This window comes from Symphalangus syndactylus, chromosome 18 (assembly GCF_028878055.3).
Source record: "Symphalangus syndactylus isolate Jambi chromosome 18, NHGRI_mSymSyn1-v2.1_pri, whole genome shotgun sequence".
Classification (NCBI taxonomy): domain Eukaryota; kingdom Metazoa; phylum Chordata; class Mammalia; order Primates; family Hylobatidae; genus Symphalangus; species Symphalangus syndactylus.
The window spans coordinates 91,580,403-91,602,504 of NC_072440.2; the positions used below are offsets into that span (position 1 = coordinate 91,580,403).

At 40.8% G+C, this 22,102-nt stretch overlaps 1 protein-coding gene across 6 annotated transcripts in view; it reads left to right on the forward strand.

Annotated features, from left to right (window-relative positions):
* The window catches only part of LDAH (lipid droplet associated hydrolase), a 132,240-nt gene extending 110,433 nt beyond the window's left edge, over nt 1–21,807 (forward strand). For 3 of the 6 annotated variants that reach the window (XM_055251519.2, XM_055251521.2, XM_055251522.2), the window contains 2 exons: nt 4,961–5,043; nt 19,778–21,807. In XM_055251519.2, coding sequence (XP_055107494.1) covers nt 4,961–5,043; nt 19,778–19,969 — 275 coding nt within the window. In that variant the 3' untranslated portion in view covers nt 19,970–21,807. The remainder of the gene's footprint in view (nt 1–4,960; nt 5,044–19,777) is intronic. The other 3 variants (XM_063622768.1, XM_063622769.1, XM_063622770.1) reach the window with 2 other exon arrangements.
* The last annotated feature ends 295 nt before the right edge of the window (nt 21,808–22,102 follow it).

Sequence of the window (22,102 nt, forward strand, 5' to 3'; positions counted from 1 at the left end):
TTGAGATTTTTGGGAACCAATAACAGTTTAAACAGGTTTGGCTTCTATATTGATAATTCAGCAGTCTTTATTAACAGATTGGAGTGTTAGAGCAAGGTAGCGAAAAGTCAGAGCATCTAAGCCAAGACAAAGGATGGGTGGGAAGACTTCAAGTAGACAGAATGCCATGAACAAAATGGTTGAGGATGCAAATTTTATGTGTTTAGAGGATAAGTAGCTCACATTCACTGGAAAGCATGAGTCTTCAAATGGAGCCAAGTTTCAACATAGGTTGGGATCAGATTTTGTAGAGAAGGCTAATGGGAGTTATAAAGAAAATGAGAATTTCTCTTTCCATAAAATCTGTCTTTTCCTCATGGTGTTCCCCAAACTTTTTTTTCTCCTAAGCCCTCACTAATATTCATTTTTCATTCCTTCACCTTCTCCTAATATCTAATCCATTTCTTAGCTCTGTAAGGTCGGCCTTATTTGTAGCTCTAGAACTTCACTGTTCAGTAAGGTAGACATTAGCCATATGTGGCTACTTAAATGTAAATGAATTAAATCAAATTGAAATTTCAGTTCCTTATTGTCCTGGCCACATTTCAGGTGTTCAAGAGGCACATCTAGCCAAGGGCCTTTGTATTGGTTGGATAGCACAGGGAACATTTCCACCATCACAGGAAGTTATATTGCATAGCACTACTCTAGAATGTGCTCAGAGGCAAAATTTTAAATTTCATATGCAGTATAACTATGTGAAAACTAAGACTTAACAATAAAATTTTAAAGATTTAAATGAAGTCATCAAAATAGTAATATTGATTATTTTTCACTAAGCTCTTGCTAATCATTTCTTCTACTCATATAATTTCTGTGTTTTAGATACAGAGCACATGTTTATAGTAGGAAAAATTATGTCTTTGATCATTTATTCTTTTTCATACTATAAGCACTTTAAGCCTTATTCTCTCCCCACTAGACAATATCATAGTATTTTAACTAGTCTCTTAGAAAATAATACAAATTGAAAAAGAGAAGGGCTATAGAAGAAAAATGACTTAGAGGATTAGTCTAAGAGAGCCAATACCCTACTAGTAGGAGTTCCAGAAAGAGGGGATAGAGAAAACAGGGGAAGAAATTACCAAAGAAATAATAAAAGAAAATTTTCCAGAAAGAAAGTTGGTAAGTCCAAGCAGTGAATGGGTCTGCTGGATTTCCAGTCTAATTAAGGAACAGAAGACTTGTATTAGGGCATATTCCTATGAAACTTCAGGATTCTAGAGTTAAGACAGCTGAGTTTGAGGATAAGGAGATGGGATAGGGGCAGGGCAAAGGGAAGTAGTCACATTCCAAGAAACTAAAATTGAAATCATTAACCTTGGATGCTGGAAGATAATAAACTGGAGGGTAAGCCCCTTTCAGCTTAAAATTCTATGTACAGCCAAACTATGTGATTCATGTGGGAAAAGAAACAAAAATTAGACATGTAAACATTTACAAAAATTCCTGTGTCTTTTTATTAGTTACTGGAAAATGTACTTCAGTAAAGTAAGGGAATAAACCAAGAATGAGAAAGTCATGAACAGAATCCATAAAACAGGGAATCCAGTCCAGAGAAGTGGCAAAGGGAAGTCCAAGGATGACAGCTATGCAGCAGGCCTGGAGAGCAACCCGTCCAAGATTGGATCAAAAGAATGGAAGGCTCTGTGGGGGGAGGAACAGAATAAATGAATTATTGGATGTGTTTGCACATTTGGGAATAAAATCTGATGCATTTTTGAAGAAAGTAGAGAATTTTCATTGTCTACCCATGAAAAAAGAAAATCAAGTAAAGGCAAAAATTAATTCTAGGGAAGACAAAACGACGTACAAAGAAAGAAACTATAACCTATTTGAAAGGGAGGCAGGGAAGTGAGAGGAGAAGAAAGGACAGGCAGATCACCTGGGATTCCATCAACCAGAGAAAATGTGTTGTTATTTTATTGTTTATCTTTTCAAATAAATCTGTACCATACACATAATGTATCTTTACAATAGTGGGATCATACTGTACTATTTCATGGTTTGCTTTTTGTCAGTTACTATTATTTTTAAATATGTATTTGACATTATATATTCTGCAGGATAATTTTTAATAGGTTATAGAATAATTAATTTAGTGAATAGACCATAATGTATTAATCAAATCTCTGTTGCTTTAATTTAGTTTGTCCTTATAAATTCCCTGAAATATAGTAAAACAAAGACAGCTCTGATTTTGGAACCAGGACTTAGAGTCTTATAGTCCAGCTTCTTAGTGTATAACTGCGACTAAATATCCTGTCCTGATTTAGGAGATTAGGCCAAGAAAATGCAGAATATTTACTCCTATATGTACTCATGCTAACATCACAGACAGGCAAGAATGATTAAAGTGCTACTTTTTAGGATTACATCATGGCTGTATTTAAGGGAGCATCTCCTACCCTATTCTCTGTCTAGAGTGCTGCTAACCCAAGTATCTGCATGGTCCATTTTCTCATTTCATTCAAGTTCTTCTCTGTTCACACATCCCCTTATCAGGGAGGTCTTTTCAGTGAACTTTACATAAAATAAGCCACTTCTGTCACTGCACAGAGTTATCTCCTAAGCTGATTTTATTTTTCTCCATAGCACTTTCTCACCATCTATCATCCCAACACTAAAATATAAGCTCAAGAACAGTTTTTCTGTCTTGTTTGTTGCTCCATCTCCGGCGCCTAAAATAATGCCTGGCATAAAGTAAGTAGGTGCTCAGTCATCTTTGAATGAGCAAATGAATGAGTTAATTAACTGGGACTTAGAAAACAATAGGAACAACCCAAGAAGGCAGTGAAGGGAAATTCTAAGTCGACAGTGGTCCAGATTAGAGCAGAAGGTCTAAGGGTCCTGGAAAGGAGGTCTCCAGGAAGAATTGACTCAGAAAAATATTGAGTAGAGTTAGAGGGAAAAAAAGGTAACTGTAACAAAAATAAATGTTGGAGGACAGAGACTTGTAAGAATGGAAGTGTGGTTCTAGATACCAGTTGGCTCAGCAGTGAACAATATTTAGAAGTAAAGGTGTAAGTATATTATTTAAGTAAGAATAGAATAATTCAAAATAAGATATAAACATGTTGAGAAGATGGCAGGAAGGAATGGTAGGGCCGTAAAAGTAAGCTAAATCCTAATCTCTAATAGCAACTCAGCAAGGGTAATGAATAAATTATCAAGAAATGACAAAATGATCGTAAGTGTTTAGAGGTTAGAAGATAACTGGTGGAAGGACAGCTAAAAGAGTTCAGAGAGGCTTCCTCTAGGAAACGGGTCTAGAAATAGGAAATGATGGAAAAGGAAACTATGGTTTGGCATTACAACCATTTCTGTGATATTTGATATGAAACTATATATGTGTGTGTGTGTGTGTGTTACCTTGATAAAACTTTAAACAAGGAAAGCAGAGGCAAAATGTAAAAATTAATAATCTGGGAGCTGGGTGCGGTGGCTCATGCCTGTAATCCCAGCACTTTGAGAGGCCAAGGCAGGTGGATCTTCTGAGGTCAGGAGTTCAAGACCAGCCTGACCAACATGGTGAAACCCTGTCTCTACTAAAAATACAAAATTAGTTGAGCATGGTGGTGCGTGCCTGTAATCCCAGCTACTCTGGAGGCCGAGGCAGGAGAATTGCATGAACCCGGGAGGTGGAGGTTGCAGTGAGCCACGATCGTGCCATTGCACTCCAGCCGGGGCAACAGAACAAAACTCCATCTCAAAAAATAATAATAATCTGGAACTAAAATTCCAGATGGTTGAAGCCACAGGGATGGAGGCAGGATGGCAGGATGGGAGGAAGGCATGGGGAAAGTGTAAGTATGCTAAGGTCATGCCTTGTTTAGATGAGTAATTCCAGACAGCAAGAGAAAATAAAAAGTAAGTTTGCAGTTTTTAGGTAAGGCTAACCACTAGATAAATAAAAATGGAATTTATACTTTCAGATTGTTAATGAAGAGAAATTTGTTAAATCCTCGGTGGGGAGGAAAATTCATCATTCACACTAAAGATAAGAGTCAGAAATAACAAGAAAGCATAGGGTATATAAAGCAAGATGACTGGAGTCAGACCAAATAGCTTTGATCTCAATATATGTGAATATGTTTAGTCCCTCTATTTAAGAAACAGAGACTTTAAAACTGCATTTTTAAAGAAGTCCACTTACATGATTTCAAGAGACATACTTGAAACAAAATGACAAAAGATTGAAAATGAAGGGAAGGACAGATGCTGGCAAAAAAGAAAACAAGGTAAGAATAATAATACCAGCCAAAATGGAATTGAAGGTACAAAGCATTGAATGAAAATTTTCTTACCAGTACAAGAAAGCCACATAAACTCATGTTATCTCTGGCTTTCTTCCTCTTTCCTAGGTATTTGACATCTTGAAAGTGAGCATCACTTTGCTAATTTTGCAGCCAGTATAATGGGACTAACCCTTATTGAAAACTCCTGGAGATCTTTAAACGTATTTTTAAAAATAAATAATCCTTTTAGTTGTTTCCTTTTAAAAAAAAAAAAAAAAGCCAGTATATTTTCATGTTAGTAACTGTTTGCATTTTCTTGGTATACATGATTTATTGGTAACAATTTGTACTTCTAAGCCCTAAATCAAAATAGCACATATTGGTCTGGTAAAATTGCACACATCATCTGCTGTGGTATCTGACATTGGGCTGTGGAACTGTTAAACTTTCGCTATGGAGAAGCCAGATGAGGTTGGAAGAAGGTTCTTTTAAATGAAGTGCTCTTGTTTCCAGAGACTGTGTGCATGTTGCCTGACTCACCTTCCTCTGTTGGCCTCACCAGTATCTCTCATCGGATAGCACGTGCCAAAAGAAAGGAGGAACATGAATTTACTAAAATTAATTTGAAATTTGTGTTTGTTCTATATATTCTAAATGTTTGACTTTTTATTTTTTAAATGTAGCTAATGCTGCCTACCTTGGGGGCCAAGAAATGATGGAGGTGGTGAAGAGAGATGACGAAACCATAAAGGAGCATTTATGTAAGGTAATCACTTTAGTGCTGCAAGGGGATAGATAATAAGTAGATGGGCAGAGATACTTACTGAGGGCAAAGGACTAGAACTAGTTAGAATCTGTAAGACTTTAAGGGTTGGTAGAATGACATAGAGTTCTACTTCCAGTTAAAATTGAAATAATCCTTGAAAGTTGTGTAGAGAGTAGTAAAGCTGATTGCATAATAACTTACTTTTTATCACCTGTTTTTGTTGAATTAATTTTGGAATCAATACTTTTCTATTTTGTCAATGCATTTTAGCCTCTCTAGGCCTTCTACTGAGAAAACTCCATAATATTTATAGAATAAATAATGTTGGAATATAAATGAAACAAAATACATTGTATGTTTTCTGATCTCATGACTAGTGAGCCTTTCTTATTCTCTAATGTATTAGAGTAGGAATGTCCTGCTCTGACCCTAAGACCAGTTTTGTGAAATATTCAACATTTGGGAGTTATCCTGCAAATACTAGAATCTTGCACACACACATTTGGAAGCACCAATCTCTGAAACTGTAAGACTAAGGTTTAGTATATGTCTAAGGTCACCCTAGAATTTGGATGACTGTGGTACTCCTGTGGCATCATTTGTCTGGCTGTCCATTCTGAGTAGGACAGAATTGTACTAATATTATAGCCACTAGCCACATGTGGTTGTTTGTGGCTAGCCTTAATTGAGTTGTGCCATAAGTGTAAAACACACATTGGATTTCAAAAGTTTAGTTCCCCCAAAAGCAAAGTATTTCATTAATTTTTATATTGATTACCTGTTGAAATGATACTACCTTAGATATAGTGGATTAAGTAAAACATATTAAAAGTAATTTCACCCATTCCTTTATACTTTTTTAAACATTGTAACTAGGATATTCTAAAATTGCATATGTACCTTGCTTTATACTTCTGTTGGACAGCATTAGTCTTAAACTTTACAATTGGTGCTGAACTATGATACCTGCTGAAATGATCCCTGCTGAATGGCAAACTCTCATAGGACTCAGGAGCAATCCACAAGTGAAATACGAGATAACCCACTGGACTTAGAATGTCTTTATAAACCTTGATACATTTGACTTAAACTTTTCTACATTGTTAATCCTGAATTCCATAACCTCCCAATACAATTATCTTAAAACAAGAAGTGTATATGTTCTTAAAATTTTTTTTTTAGAATATTGAAAATATTCACCCAGAGAGGACTTTTGAAAATGCCAGTGTGTTTTTGTCTCATGGCCGTAGTGGTCATCATATCTCTGAAATAGCAATTGGCTAGAGATTGAAATTTGGAAACCAGAAGGAAGCCCTCACTAGCCGAAGGGAGAGTGCTGGGGCCTCAGGAGGGCCCACTCTCCAGGTCTTTCAGCTACTTCCAGTCATTGAGCGATGTGAAAATACAAGAAAAACAGTATTTTATTTTTCATTTAAACTATAAGTGAATCTGTTTCAAAAATGCATTTAAGTTCTTCCAGGTTGGGAGTTCATAAAAACAGCTCAACTCTCAGTTAATAATAAGACTGGCAGATGCTCACTTCCAAAATTCACACTTGCTGAACAACTAGACCCATCATGTGTCAGAGCCTGCCTTACCACCTGTGGAAGCCAGCTGCTGTAAAATACTCATCATTTCTGGATTCAGCTTGTGTGTTGTGCTCAGAAAAAGGTCAAAGAAAGGTGCTAACTTATTCTTGTCCTAAGTGAAATCCATATGCAAGTGTAATCATTCCCAGATAGAGGGCTGTTCATGGTAATTATGTCAGGACTGTAGGTTTACTGAAATTTTATGGGGAAATACGGGGGTATAATGGTAGACGGTAGACATTTCAAGGTTAATATTAACACACAGTCACAGGAATAAACTTTTTCAACTCCAGGCAATAGTTTCGTTTTTGAGAGAGCGTTAAATATACTTCTAGAATATGGGGAAACAAAGCATTGTTTCATTTAATCATGCAAAACTACCTTGCAGTTAATTCATTATCCTTTCTACCAGCAAAATTCAAGCTCTCCACTAGAATAATACAATTACAGCTCCTGAGTGAAACTAGGTACAGAGAGACAGGAAGTTTATTGCAACTTTTTGTTTCTGTAATAAAAAGAGGAAACATGCTGTAATTTAATATTGGTGGAAGTTGAATCAACATATGTCCCAGTCTGCTTGAGAAAATAAGGAAACTTAAAAGTGCACATGTTCTAGGAAGATAGTGGGCATTGCCTCCTGCCTTCCAAACACCCCCGATAACTAGTCAAACTAAAACCAGTGCCCAGGATTAGAAATATTCCTATTTAGGTATCTTAATTGAGGATACTGTTTCCCATTTCCACCCAAACAAAGTCGTTCAGAAACTTCAGAACTATCCAGAACTGTCCAGTGTGAATAGTCATCGAGCCACACATTTTGTTGAAAAATCATTTCCTGTATCTCAGTTATTCAACTAAAAATAGTTCTGAAAAATATATCTTTGTGCCATCCAGCCAGAATGCCACAGGAAAGTTAGTCTAAAAATAAGCTTTCTACTGTATCATGCGGACAGCTTTCTACTTCTTTCTCCTCCCCAAGAGAACTATCATACCATAATCTGCAGGCTTTGGTTCTAAATTCAAATTTTCTACCACTGGATTTCCATTTGACACAAGAAGAGAGCTTTTTATATGCTTGAGGAAAATGGGCATTTTTATCTCTAAAAGATCTGTTGGGCTGATTATCCTCCTTCTGAGGTCCAGTGACTTTATACACAGTATTGGACATAAAGTAATTTATTTTATTAAAATAATTTTTCTTTCCTGGAGCAAATATAACAGACTCATAGTTGTTTCCAAAGGAGTATACCATGGTTTATGGCATCATAGGTTATTTCTTTTTCCTTTTTTTGTGTTTTTGAGATAGAGTCTTGCACTGTCGCCCGGGCTAGAGTGCAGTGGCATGATCTCGGCTCACTGCAACCTCCACTTCCCAGGTTCAAGCGATTCTCTTGCCTCAGCCTCCCGAGTAGCTGGGATTACAGGTACCTGCCACCATACCCAGCTATTTTTTACTAGAGACAGGGTTTCACCATGTTGGTCAGTCTGGTCTCAAACTCTTGACCTTGTGATTTACCCGCCTCGGCCTCCCAAGGTGCTGGGATTACAGGCATGAGCCACTGCGCCTGGCCTATAGGTTATTTTGTCATTTGACTAAATCCTGCTTGTCTAGTGTCATCCCCAAGAGGCCTTCCCAGTCCTTGGTTTTGGTTAGATGTTACTCCCTATGTAAAGTTATATTGCATTTATCACACAGTATTTAAACAATCAACCTTCACCTTTCCCCACATTGAGGTAAGGAACTGTGTCTTCTTCATCTTGATATCCCCTAGGGCCTAGCATAATTCATACCTGGTAAACAGTCAGTAAATATGTGCTAGAGAGATGGATGGATGGGGAAGCCATTAATTAGAGTGTGGATTCTAAACCTTTTTTGTGCCATGCATCTCTTTCACTCTCTCATAAAGCTTTTGGATTCTACTCACAATGATGTTCTGAAGTGCATAAAATATACAAGATTACAAAAGAAAGAAGTTGTCGGATATTGAGATATAATAGCAATCAGAATTTTTTTTTAATTTGTAATGATGAGTATAATTTTTTAGTTACCTTGAGCAAGTTAGTGTGATTTAAAAATACGTATCATTTGTATAGATGACAAAATATAGGCATTACTAATATTATAGCTTGTTGCCTGTATTCATAATTGAAAGAAATACTAAATTTTGGTTAGATATTAACAAAAGTAAACATGTAAAATTTTCTCAAGTTTACATAACCCCTTCTCCAAACCTCTGGACCTGTACACAGCAAGCAAAGAAGCCCTGCGTTAGAGAAACTAAAAAAGGTTAGGTAGCATGACGTTGTGGCTTAGGCACTGGCCTGAGAACAAGAAGTCATGATATGCCACACTAAAGAGACTGTTTTGGGGAGCTATTGAAGGGTCTAAGCATGGGGGTAACAGGGTGACAGTCAAAACATTTGACAACCATATGATATAGGGATTGACCAATCAGAATGTATGCCAGCTATGAACAGCCAGTTCAGGGGCACCAGTTCATATCAGTTAGCCCTAGGAATTTGGTGAGATTAACAAATGAGAGGGATTATTCTGAGGGCAAATGTGTGGTATAATACTAGAAAAGGATGAAATATGAGTTGGGGATCCTGTTTACAAAGCTTTTATAAGAACTAAGGCATTGGGATTGAGGATGGGAAGATTTAGGAGATAGAATCAAAGGTACTGAGTACTAACAGGATATTGGGGAATGGAGATGGAGGAATCTAAGATTATTTCTCTGTATCTGGACTTAAGACAGGGAATATGGGAAGAGAAGCAGCAGCAAGTTATGAGAGATGGCTGAACAAGTGGTTCATTTTGGTACTTATATTTGAGATGCCAGTGGGACATGCAAGTGGATCCGTGTCTGGCAGGCCCTGGATGTATGGGTGTAAAGCTTAGAAAGGTATTTGAGGCTGTCTTTTGGTTGAGGAGTGATGAGGCTGTAGTTAAAGCCAAGAGCATGGGTAATAGCAGCCTAAAGAAGTATACAGAATAAGGAGAGAGGACTTCTAATGACTGATCGTTGGGGAACCCAGCTTAAGGGTTGGGAGGAAGACGAGGAGCCACTGAATGAATAAGATGGGAGGGGAGGTAAGAAGGGTGGGAATGAGAACCAGGATGAAATAAACCAAAGGAAGAGAATCAACTGTGCGTTTTCGCCATCCCAATCCCAGCTTGTCTGGAAACCTCTGGAGTATTCTCTTTTATGAGGCACCTGGTGTGTCGGAGGCAAGTAAGAGGTCAGCACTCCCTTGTTCTGTCACTGTTCTAAGCCATAAGGGATGCATGTCTCATTCATTGAAAAGCGAACTCATGTTTGGTTTATAAACTTGAAGTTTTCATTTCAAACCCACTTAGGGGGGAAATTCTAAACTGCCATGACCACGTTTGGCCCAGGCTTATGGAAACAGCTGGTGTGTGCTACTGCCAGACTGAATCTGAGCATCACTATCAGTAAGTAGGAATCTGAAATTGCTCCAAAGAGAACACATGGAGTGCAGCTTTCAGATGAAGTTAGGCAGTAGTAGGGGGGCTGCCTGTAAGGTGGTGCTGCCCCTGCCCCCAGAGGGCCAGGCCAGGGCTACAGTGTGGCTTGGGAAAGGGGCAAGTGTCCTCAAGAACAGGAACTCCTCTGCTATTGCTCTGTCCCCATCCTTCTTAGCCTGCCTTAGCCCAAAGGTGTGTGTTGTCTTTGGGAGCAAACCTTGTGCAGTTGTTTGCAGATTGGGGCATGCAAATCCTTCTGACATGCACATGTCCTGCCTGCTGCAGCATAGGAAGTGCTTCCTGGACCAGTTCACCAGGCCTGCCTTTCCACCAAGCCTCGGTATTCTGAAACGGATTGTGTTAGTTCTGCCTGTTTAATCTGAAGCCTGTCCAGAATGTCATAATCATCCTGAAAATAGATAGGTTTGTTTTTATCTCAATATTTTGACCTTGAAAGCTTTATTTGGGCAATTGTGTTAACACACCCTGGGGTTCTGCAGTGGAGCCTGGTGACTGAGGGGAGGCAAACGTGCTGGAGAGCTGGGCTCCCAGAGTCTCAGCCAAGCTTCAAACACCAAATCCACCCTTGTTCATGACCCTGCTTAAGTTACCGGACCTCACTGTGCCTCCTTTGTTCATCAATAAAATGGTTTAATAATAGTATCTAGCCTCATACAGCTATTCCAAAAATATGCTATAATTCATACCTTGTAATTCAGACCTTATAAGAGTATCCGTGCCAGGCACGGTGGCTCATGCCTGTAATCCCAGCACTTTGGGAGGCCGAGGCGGGTGGATCATGAGGTAAGGAGTTCGAGACCAGCCTGGCCAACATGGTGAAACCCCGTCTCTACTAAAAATACAAATATTAGCCGGGCATGGTGGTCCATGCCTATAGTCCCAGCTACTCAGGAGGCTGAGGCAGAAGAATTGCTTGAATCCAGGAGGCGGAGGTTGCAGTGAGCCGAGATCATGCTACTGCACTCCAGCCTGGGTAACAGAGCGAGACTCTGTCTCAAAAAAACAAAAAAGAAAGAGTGTCTGGAATGCACTAAGCATTCAATAAATGTTTTTATTACTATTACAAAGTTAGTTATAGCCTAGTTATGCTTCTAAGTACTTTAAAAAGACTATTTGCCTAACAGTTCCTCCTCTCACATCCCCTTTTCAGATATTTTCATTGTGTTAATGAAAGGTATTAGTGATGCTGAGTATGTGGCCAAGAGACCCCGGAATGCCCAATGCCATTCTAAATAACAGCCACCACTCCCCATAAGATGCCTCAAGGAGCTGTTGTATAGGAACCATAATGAGGAGAAAACACAATAGTACTTGATTTTTACCAAGGCTTGGGCCCCTTATTCTAGTCCAGAGAAGTCTAGTGAACTGGACTTAGCCTTTCTCTCAGTTGAGTAAAACCATTCCAGTACATTTGCCCCCTTTTGGGGGCACAGATCCAGGGAAAGACAGAAACACAGGAGGAGACTGGCGCTCAGGGCCTCTTACTTTGCCAGAGGGCCTCACCAGAGGAAAGCAGAGGCCCTGGGTTAGCATCTCAGTGCAGTCCCACGTGAGAAAGACAAGCCAGTCACATGATGGCCTCGTGGCTTGTATGTGGGAGGGAGAGGATCCTGGCCCTTTACATGTTAGCCACACAGAAAGGAGAGTGCTGCTCTGCACACCACTGTATACACAGATGGTTGTTCCAGCTACTGGAGAGTGAGCCACACAGTGCCCCATAGGACCTACTCCTCCTTTGGCGCTCCCATTCCCGCCGCTCCCCTCCGTGCCTGCAGAGAGAAGCAGGGTTCATGGGCCGGAAGCATTTATGTTTTCACCTCCATCCTCAGCCACTTTTTAAAAATCTTTGGAGATTTCAGTTCTCATTTTCTCAAGAATGGTAATTGAGTCAGTCAGGAATAAACAGAAGAGAGGAAACAAGGTAACTGGAAAAACCGAAGTCCCTAAACCATCTCCCTTTCTTTAGCAATTCTGCAAGTTCCTAAAAACAGAGGCTCAGAAAGACTGCAGTGAAATGCTGACACTTTGCAGCTGCCTGTGTCTCCGACAGGGATAAGATTTTTTAAGTAACTGAAAGGAGATGTTTATATCACAGAATCGGTTTCCTTTAACATTGCAAGTTGGGGCTTACATGTCTTTGACTCTGAGGGGAGGGGAGAAGTGGAAGCCTGCTGCTGTCATCCAGACTGTCTAGACTCTCCCCAGAAATGGGCATGCATTGGAGGACCTAACAGTTTATATCCTGAGCTCGGGAAAGCTTCAAGGGGATAAAAACAGGAGATAAAGGTAGGGCAGGGGGCCCTAGCTGGGAAGTAGGGGGCCTATATGTGTAGGTACTAATTTGATCCCTTGGTATGCAACCGACTGCTTTATATCTGACCTTTTGCTTTTTTCACACAAGTAATGAAACAAGCAAAAAACCTGCTCTAGTGGGAATTATTTCAAAGAAGGAAAGAAAACCTGGAGAAAGCAGGAATGACATATTTTTCTTAGACCTCTGGAAGAAAGGCCAAGAAGATAGATCTCTCTGAGAATCTGTGTCACTCCTCTTTGGTCACTGTCTCTGGTGCTGGCTTCCTGGTTGCCCTGCCATGCAGTGTAAGCTGCCAGGGAGCTACAGCTGTTCATGAAATGCTAACAGAAAGCCTTGCATTGCTCAGAAAAGTGGTGGGCATTACCTTCACTGCTGCAAGAACCCACAGGCTCACCCTGTGAGCCCACCAGGAAGAAAAGTCGGTGCCTTTCTTCATTTGGAAGATGCTCAGCCAAGGATAGCCAAAGGGCACTATAGCTTAGGCTCCAGGTCTCCTTTATAAGGAAAAGTAGGTTTTATTATAAAAGTGGAAGAATAGAATCCACTCTAGGAGCTGACTGTTAGTGGCGGCTTGAGGATAGGGATGTGCTTCACTGTTTATTTGGTTCCGACTTGTCTTCTACCCCATCTGTCTTTCTCTACAATCATGTCTGGGAATACGACATGTACATTTTTTAGATAATGAGTAAGTATATGGTAAAACAACTTTGCTTTCGATTTTTAAAAATGTTTAATACTTATATTTTCTGAGCCTATGTCAAAAGCAACTTATCAGAATAAATATATTTTCTCAAAGGCTAATGTAAGGTCATGTGCATTCTTTTTCCTTGACCAGGGCACAGCTCCCACGCCACCCCACCCCACCATTGCCCAGTCTGTGTCGAGGAGCTCCCTTTGTCCTCACCTGTAAAGCAGCAGCCTTTAAGAGTGCCCACCATGTGTAAAGCACTTGATACACTTTGTTTTCCAGTCCTCAGCACTAGCCCACTGGTAACTAGTTCTGTCTTACCTTACAGATGAATAAGCAGGCACAGGGAAGCTAAGTAACTGGTCTGGGCTCACAGCACCAATAAATGGCAGAACCAAGATTCCAGTCCAGGTGGATATGGCTCAGGGACCTGTACGGTCTTAACACTGCACTCACTGCACTATGCTCTTCCTGGCTGCATAAGGAGCTTGAGTAGTTTCACAAATTACTTTAGAATAATATAAATACAATTATTTTACCACACTGTGATATAAAGACATTATGAGAAGCCCTTTCACTCTCAGCATGACACCCCCAGAAATGCCATTTACCACCCTGCTCAGGCCTGCACTATATCACAAAACAGGCAGCCCACAAATTGACTGCCCGAAGTAGTCTGTGCCGAGGGCTCATCAAGCTGGATTTCTCGTTGGAAACATTTCAAGTTGTATTGATGAGTTATTGTTTGTACCAAACTTGACTTCGTGGTGAATTATGATTTAAAGAGCTTCTAAAATTCAGTTTATCCATAAGGTTAACGCCAACAACAAATATATATATGCAAAAAATATATATATATGCAAAACTTTCATTTTATTAGCCCTTTTATTCCTGTAATGCCTGTAGTCCTACTGTCCTATTGAATAGACAGAAATAATTCAGATAGAGATTTTTATGTGTGGCTTTTAAAATTTTTATTATTTTAAGATGTTGCTGTGTCATTGAAAGTGAGTTTTGTTATTAGCTAAATCATAAGATGCTTCTAATATTTATTTGTTCTTACTATAAATCCTCTATTAGTAATGCATAAAAGCACACAACTCCAAATGTATACTAAAACAAAGCTTTGTTCACGTTCACTCCCTCAGGGCAGAATTTGGGTTTTCCTGCTTTGGGGTCCCGTAGGGCTTTGTCCATACCTCTGTCTGCCTGTTGTATTTAAGAGCCAGTTTATACAGGCCTGTTCTCTCGCCTAGTCTGTGAGCTGCTCCAGGACAGAGTCCATCTTACACACTTCTTAATGTCAGCCACTTAGCCCAGTACCAGATATGGGATGGATTCAGAGTCATTTTTGGTGGAGCTCATTTTAATCTATCAGCTTCAGCAATTCACTGTCCAAAAGTACCGTTTGTAGACCCCCCAGAAAGTGGGGGGGAAAAAAAACCACACAGAAGAAAAGACAGATGTGGGGACAAGCTGCAGCAACCTGCAGGGATATTTTAGGGGGGCCCTGTCTCCTTAGGCACACACTAAACAGTTAAAGGGAAGTTCATCTATAAGCACAGAGACCATAGTAACCATAAATCCACTTTCCAGCAGAAAACTCAGGAGGAAAAGCCAAAGCGTGGTTCTGGGGAATCAAAATCTAGAACTGAAAAAAAGTTAAATTTTGTGCTTAATAGAAAACAACAGGTTACTTAACATGACAATTTGGAAACAGAAAAATTTCTATCTCAATAATGTATACTTTTTATCAATTCTCATGAGTACCAAAACAAGTGCTAAGGAGAAATAAACTACAGGAAATAATTTATTTTCTTCTGGCTGGGCGCGGTGGCTCACGCTTGTAATCCCAGCACTTTGGGAGGCCGAGGCGGGCGGATCACGAGGTCAGGAGATCGAGACCACGGTGAAACCCCGTCTCTACTAAAAAATACAAAAAATTAGCCGGGCGTGGTCGCGGGCGCCTGTAGTCCCAGCTACTCGGAGAGGCTGAGTCAGGAGAATGGCGTGAACCCGGGAGGGGGAGCTTGCAGTGAGCCGAGATTGCGCCACTGCACTCCAGCCTGGGCGACAGAGCAAGACTCCGTCTCAAAAAAAAAAAAAAAAAAAAAAAGAAAGTAAACATCTTGCTGATTGCCTGTGATTCTTTGTTAACAATTCCAGTACTTTCATGGCAGTTATCACCCCCATGACACACAGTGCCTCAGAAAACCTACCTAGACTGTGAGAAGGCTTTCAATAAAGGTAGTTGGGAAGGCTGGGTGCTGTGGCTCATGCCTGTAATTTCAGTACTTTGTGAGGCAGAGGTGGGTGGATCACTTGAGCCCAGGAGTTGGAGACCAGCCTGGGAAACACAGGGAGACCTCGTCTCTACAAAAAAAAATTAAAAATTAGCTGAGCATGGTGGCATGCGCTTGTGGTTCCAGCTACCCTGGAAGCTGAGGTGCAAGGGTCACTTGAGCTCGGGAGGTCAAGGCTCCAGTGAGCTGAGATCACACCACTGCACTCTAGGCTGGGCCCAGAATAAGACTATCTCAAAATAAATAAGTAAATAAAAATAAAGGTGGCTGTGTTAGCTCCTGTTTACAACTCTCATACTCTATTAGTTTTCATATCCAGTTTAAGACCTGCCAGTTGTCAGGTTTTATGTTTTTATAACGGGTCTATTTACTGGAATTGTAAATAGTAGCAAAAGGTACAGGTTAGGAATGTTGTCTGTGGATTTGTAGCCCAGCTCTTCAAAGCAAAATTGCTTGAAATAAGCAGGTTAATCTTGCTAAGCCTCAATTTCCTTTTCTGTAAAATATAGATACAATACTTAGAGTATTGTTGTGAGGATACAACGAGATAATACATAGACAGTGCTTACTCAGACTGGCACAGATCCTGGCCATTGCTTTCGGCCCATCAGTTCGTCATGGTGCATTGCAATTCATTTTTACATACCAATAAATAAAGAGTATGCACTGTTAACCACTATGTTTTTGGTGTCCAGTTGTTTCTCTTTCTTTCTACTTCACCCCTCCTCCTCCATCCCCCGCCAGTGCCACCACACACTCCATACTTTCTCATTTTCCTGTTCAGGGCTGCAGGTGCAGAGTCCTCTGGTCAGATCTATTGCCTGTGACTTATAATTTATAGGGAAAAGGAAGTATCTCAAGCCAGTGTGTGTAACGGCATTAGATAACCACGTGTTTTACTTGTAAGCCAAGGCTTTCATAGGAAGCTGTTTAGAGAATATATAGCCTGAAAAAGAACTTGTAAAAGAAAACAAAATTTTAAAAAACGTGAGCCCACCCCCATCATCGGTTAGGCGTTTAACCAAATGGGGCCCACTTCAAACGGTTAAGGATTGTAGAGAATCGAGAAATAAAATCAGATAAGCATACGGGAGGTCTAGACTCCTCACTGTCCTGCTGTCTTGAACACTGACACCTCAACCTTTGTTGAGGTTCCTAGCACATGCCTTGGACAGCGTATGCCCCATAATTACTTGGACATATTTGTCTCTTGATACCCTGAGGTGGGTGTCAGGTCCCTTAATCCATGTTGATCACCCCTGCTCAAATCACTGCCTTAACTGCATGTACGGGGATGGTGTTTGCTCAGTGCTGAGGGCTCATCAAGCTGGACTTCTCATTGGAAACATTTCAAGTTGTAATTGCATCACAGAAAAGTAAATGGTACGTTCTTCATGGAAACAGTCTTTGAAATGTCAGACAGAAAGCAACAGCGGTGCATACAGTGACGCTCTTCTTGTCAAGGAGACTGTATTAGATGAGGTCTTTTCTATCTGGCTTTCCTTTGAGCTGACTGCCGTTATCATAGGACTTCACACTGTAGCTTGTACTGGAGTGAGGGTCCTAGAGTAGCTTTCTCAGGGTCCAGGGATCTTGAGGCGAGAGCGTGCCTTGCAGCAGAGGAACAGACCTGACGGGTACGAACCCAAGTCTGACTTTCCAGATTTCTCAGCAGTGTTCCCTGCTCTGAGGAAGTGCTGAGTAACTGCATAGCGACTGTTCCCTATCCTATTTCCTGAATACAATCGAAAAGATTGCTCGTGGTAAGTGTAGGGAGTAGCTTAGAGACAGCCTAATATTATCACTACTATTGGTAGATAATTAATACCTGCAAATAGTTTGTACTCTTGACAGAATTTCACGGCAAAGCTATAGCAGGGTAGTTGCTGAGAGATCCAGGGAAACGTGTTTTTCTACTACTGGACAGAATAGTCTCCCACTGGTTGTGAAGTTGCAGCATTTTAGAGCTATAGAAAGAGCTGAGACCAGGAGGAAGAACCAGGCAACTGCTAGGCTCTCATATTCTCTAGGAAGCAAAAGAAGTTCTTACTCTGCTAAGAACCATGGCAAAATGAATTTTGGCTTTAGGGGCTTTGGAATGCCCAGAAATGGTTGGAGTGAGGAAAAGTAGGAGAATGTGAAGGATGAATTAAGTGATAAATCCGTAAGTTGCAGGTCCTCTGCAGCGTGCAAAACTGGAACCCCAGGTAACAACCAAGAAAATCTCCATGAAGCTGGAATACTATGGAGTCATAAAAAAGGATGAGTTCATGTCCTTTGCAGGGACATGGATGAAGCTAGAAACCATCATTCTCAGCAAACTGACACAGGAACAGAAAACCAGACACGGCATGTTCTCACTCATAAGTGGGAGTTGAACAATGAGAACACATGGACACAGGGAGGGAAACATCACACACTGGGGACTATTGGGGGCTGGGGGCTGGGGAGGGATAGCATTAGGAGAAATACGTAATGTAGATGAGAGGTTGATGGGTACAGCAAACCACCATGGCACGTGTATACCTATGTAACAAACCTGCACGCTCTGCATGTGTCCCAGAATTTGAAGTATAATTTAAAAAAAAAAAAAGGAAACCTCCATGAAGCGATTCGGAGTAAGTCTGCCACTTGAGGTTTACTTGTTCATAATTTACTCTCTGGAGTACTACGTTAAATTTTTTCCTCTATAAAGTGTTTTTAACTAACCATCTCTTTAAATATTGGTTAAGGCATCATGTTATTGTAATAAAGGCCATTGTTTTTGTAAGATCAGTCTCATCTGTCCCATATTCAGGTCATGGATTTAATAATTGATACACTAAAACTATCCAGTAAGCAATAACGCCTATTTCCCCGCACTCTCCTCCCCCACCACTTGATCCCCTCCAATCTCTCTTCCTGTTGTGGCCAGAGTGGTTTTCCTGACATAGGGACCTGAGCATGTCACTTCATTGTGCAGTCTTTTTTGGCTTGTGGGCTTCGGGATAAAGTGCAACCTCCTTGGCATGCATAGAAGATGCTGTCCATGAGCTCATCCCTCTCTGCCTCTCCAGTCTCCCACCACCCTATATTCCAGCCATGTGGAATTCCAGTTCCCCACACATGCCATGCTCTTTCAAGCTTTGGTTTGCTTGGTCTTCTCCCCACAGTGTGCTCCCCCAGCTTGAAGACTCAACTCAGGCATCAATTCTGGGGAATCTTTCCTGCCCACTACTTCTGACCAGCTGCGCCTCACCTGAGCTCTCAAATTGTCTTGTGTACATGGAGTCCCCTTCTCCCCTTCCCCAAGACTGTCCTATCTCTATTTTCCAGGTTCCTAATACAAAGTAGGTGCTCCATTTGTATTTGCTGAACAAAGGAATGAGTAAGCAATTCAGTGTCTGAGTGAAGGAGCACATTTGGTGTATTAGGGAAGCTGCAAGTGACTACAGCTGGCCAACTAGGGCTGGAGCTGGGCACAGCTCTTTCTTTCAGTGATACAGAGGTCAAAGGATCCTTAAGATTTAGTTCTTGGTTTTTGTAGAAATTGCCACTATCTATCCTTCTGAATATAAGATGTTGCTTTGTTGCCTTTATTTTTAGAACTAACAGAACTAGAACATAGCAGTTTTTCAGTGAAACACAGCAGCCTAGAGCAATATATACATATATATATATCACGTGCGGGTCTAGGTAGATATCCATTCAGGGTCTTGGTAATGCCACAGAGGAGGCTCTGTCTCCATTCAGCTGCTTGCTGTCAACTGAAGTATGATTATTGCACTTCCCCACTGAATCAACATACAGGCTGCAGAGAGCCTTTTCTTAGAAATGTCATAAAACTCTCTCAGGATTCTGATCACATTTCATCAGCTACATTGGAAAGCCTGAGTCTATCTGATCCATATTTGTATTCATTCAACAAATACATCCCATATGACTACCATGTGGCTATTTGGAAACAACTAAGTTTATTAACTGGTCACTAGTCATTCGGTGACTATGTCTCAATAATTCTCTTCGTCATCCTCACTGGCCTTCATTCCAGTGTCCATCCCAACCTCAGTACACAAAACTTTCCTGGTAAGTCCTTTCAGTGAATTATGAGGGATCTATCACACAAGAGTCTCCCAGCATGGGATCTTCCCACCAAATTCTTCTAAGTGCACTCCTGTACATCGTGAAGCCTTGCTGCCTTGAGAGAGCCACACTCTGGAGAGAGCTTGGGGACTTGCTCCCAGGGCCAGGCATAGGTGCTGTCCTCAGAGCACTGCCAGCTGCTGGTGTCATATCTGTGTCGGGAAGGGAACGTGTTTTCTAATAAAATGTTTTTGTCTTGTATTTCAGCTTACATTTTATTATGGTACTATAGATCCTTGGTGTCCAAAAGAGTACTATGAAGACATTAAGAAGGATTTTCCAGAAGGAGACATTCGACTCTGTAAGAAAAACATACCTCATGCTTTCATCATCCATTTTAACCAGGAAATGGCAGACATGATTGCTGACTCCCTAAAGGATGACCTGTCCAAAATGTAAATTGGCCTGAGGAACAAGCCCCCACTGCCAGTACATGGAGGCAGTCGGTATACTAGACTTAGCAGGTAAATGTTTAATTTTGAAGACTGATATTAGAAATGAAGAAAGTGAGAACCTTTGTCTTACAAACCAACTCTCAGCTCACCATGTTACAGGCTGAAGTAAACACAGTTGATGGATCATTCCACAGGTTTAACCGTACATTTTCCAAGACTCGGGGAACACAGTGATCTACACAGAGTCTCGTGTTTGCGCAAGATGCCCAGTGGCACCATATGGTTTATTTTGGTAGGCAGGATCTTTGCAGATGAAAAAAAAATCTACATGTACTTGATTTTAATTGAGTTACATTGTAGAATAGGCTCTTCTGGAGGAAATTATGAAATACCTACTAGAAAATGTAAAAGAAATCAGTGAATGTTAAGAGTATAGTTAGATATGTGAAGTGTATGAGATTATAACAAGGATACACTCATGTCCCAGGAGCAGGAAGTGAACCTGGGTCTCCTGTAAGACAGAAGATGAAGATGAGCCCAGACTAACTTAGCAGAGATCTTGGCTGAGATCATCAGTGTGACATCTAATGTACCTGCACTAGACAGAGAATAAAGTTCACCAGACATTACTCTGGTCAGCTAACCAGATAAAGAGTTGTTGAAGGACCCCAACTGTGCCTCCTGCCACAGGGCAACTAGCAAGTTCTATGCTGAGCCTTAGTCCGCCAGGTTATAAGCTCCCTGTAGGCTCCTCCTCTCCAGAGCCAAGATGGAGAGGCACTGGGCTGTCCCAAAGCAGGCTTGGATGTGCCAACGTGCAGTTGCTCCTTCTGTAATTCTTGCACTAAAAATCCATTTAAGACCATCAATGAGCCAAATAGTGTGCTAGCCATTGAGGATAGAGTTCTTAGCTACTTAATGATTCTTCTGGAAATCTTCTATTGAATAATTTTTAAAAGCATCTTTTAAACTGCTGAGTAAAACATTACCATACATTCGTTCTCCATTTCTGCATTAACTTCATTTGCTGGAAAGAAATTATTTTGTTAATGAACCAAACCCAGCCATTAAGCTATGTGAATTCACCTTCTCTAGACACATTGAGGTCTGGCAGAGAAGACACATGTTCCCTGGCCTAGAGTGGGCTGACAATATTGCTGCCTCCCCTAAATTGACTCGATCTTGAGAACCACGTACTGCGGTGACAGTTGATGACGCATCAGAAATAATTCCTTTTTCTCCTAGAGGAAATCCCTCATGGCGTTATCATTCCCTAAGGACAATGAGATGTCCCTCCCCTCAAATCCTAAAGCCCCCTGATGAAAGATTCAGCTCTGATTTGCTGCCAACTTATTGGTAAGTGCTGAATGAGTTACTGTGCTTTGGCATGGCTTCTACATCACAGCAAGTGACTTCTCAGAGGGGAAAAGCCAAGCTCCAGACAAGGAGTGCTATTAGCCCAAGGGGTAGAGCTAATAGATACATAGGCCATAAGCACAGGGCTGTACACAGAGCCTTTATTGGCGTCTGCATGAGAGGCCTAGAAATCGGATGTTAGAAGCTAGGAATCATGGCTCTGAGTGCCTTGCATACAGGAGATACTAATACTAAATCAAGGCAGGTAAACAATACTGGGTAAATCATAACCTACCAGAATAAAGAGTAACATTCAGAGCTTTTCTTTTAGCTGTTAACTTAAACATTACTCCATATTTCAAAAGTCTGCATGTATGAAATTGTGTCTTATTTCTGATTTTTAAAGCCTAAGAAAGATACTGGTTCTTAATTCCTATTTATCATCTGAACACCAAATGAATTTTTGAAATAAATGTTTTACCAGCATTTCTGACCTCGTCTGGCCTGATGTCTGTGTTAGGGAAGAGCGTACAATTTGAGCAGTTCTCCTGAGTTTGACTCGGCTCAAAGTGTCTCTTTTAAAGTGAAAAGCCACCTTTCTCATTGCTTTTTTCATAGATGGAAGAATCAGATTTCAAGAGACTGAAGTTCATTCTGTTTCATTAGGGATTAGACTAAAATGGACAAACAGTGGATGAAATCCATTTTCCAGAAGCAGCTCTGCCTGTATTTCCCAGTCAACCACGTGGATGGTCTTTGTGGAAGTTTTAACTTCCTGCAG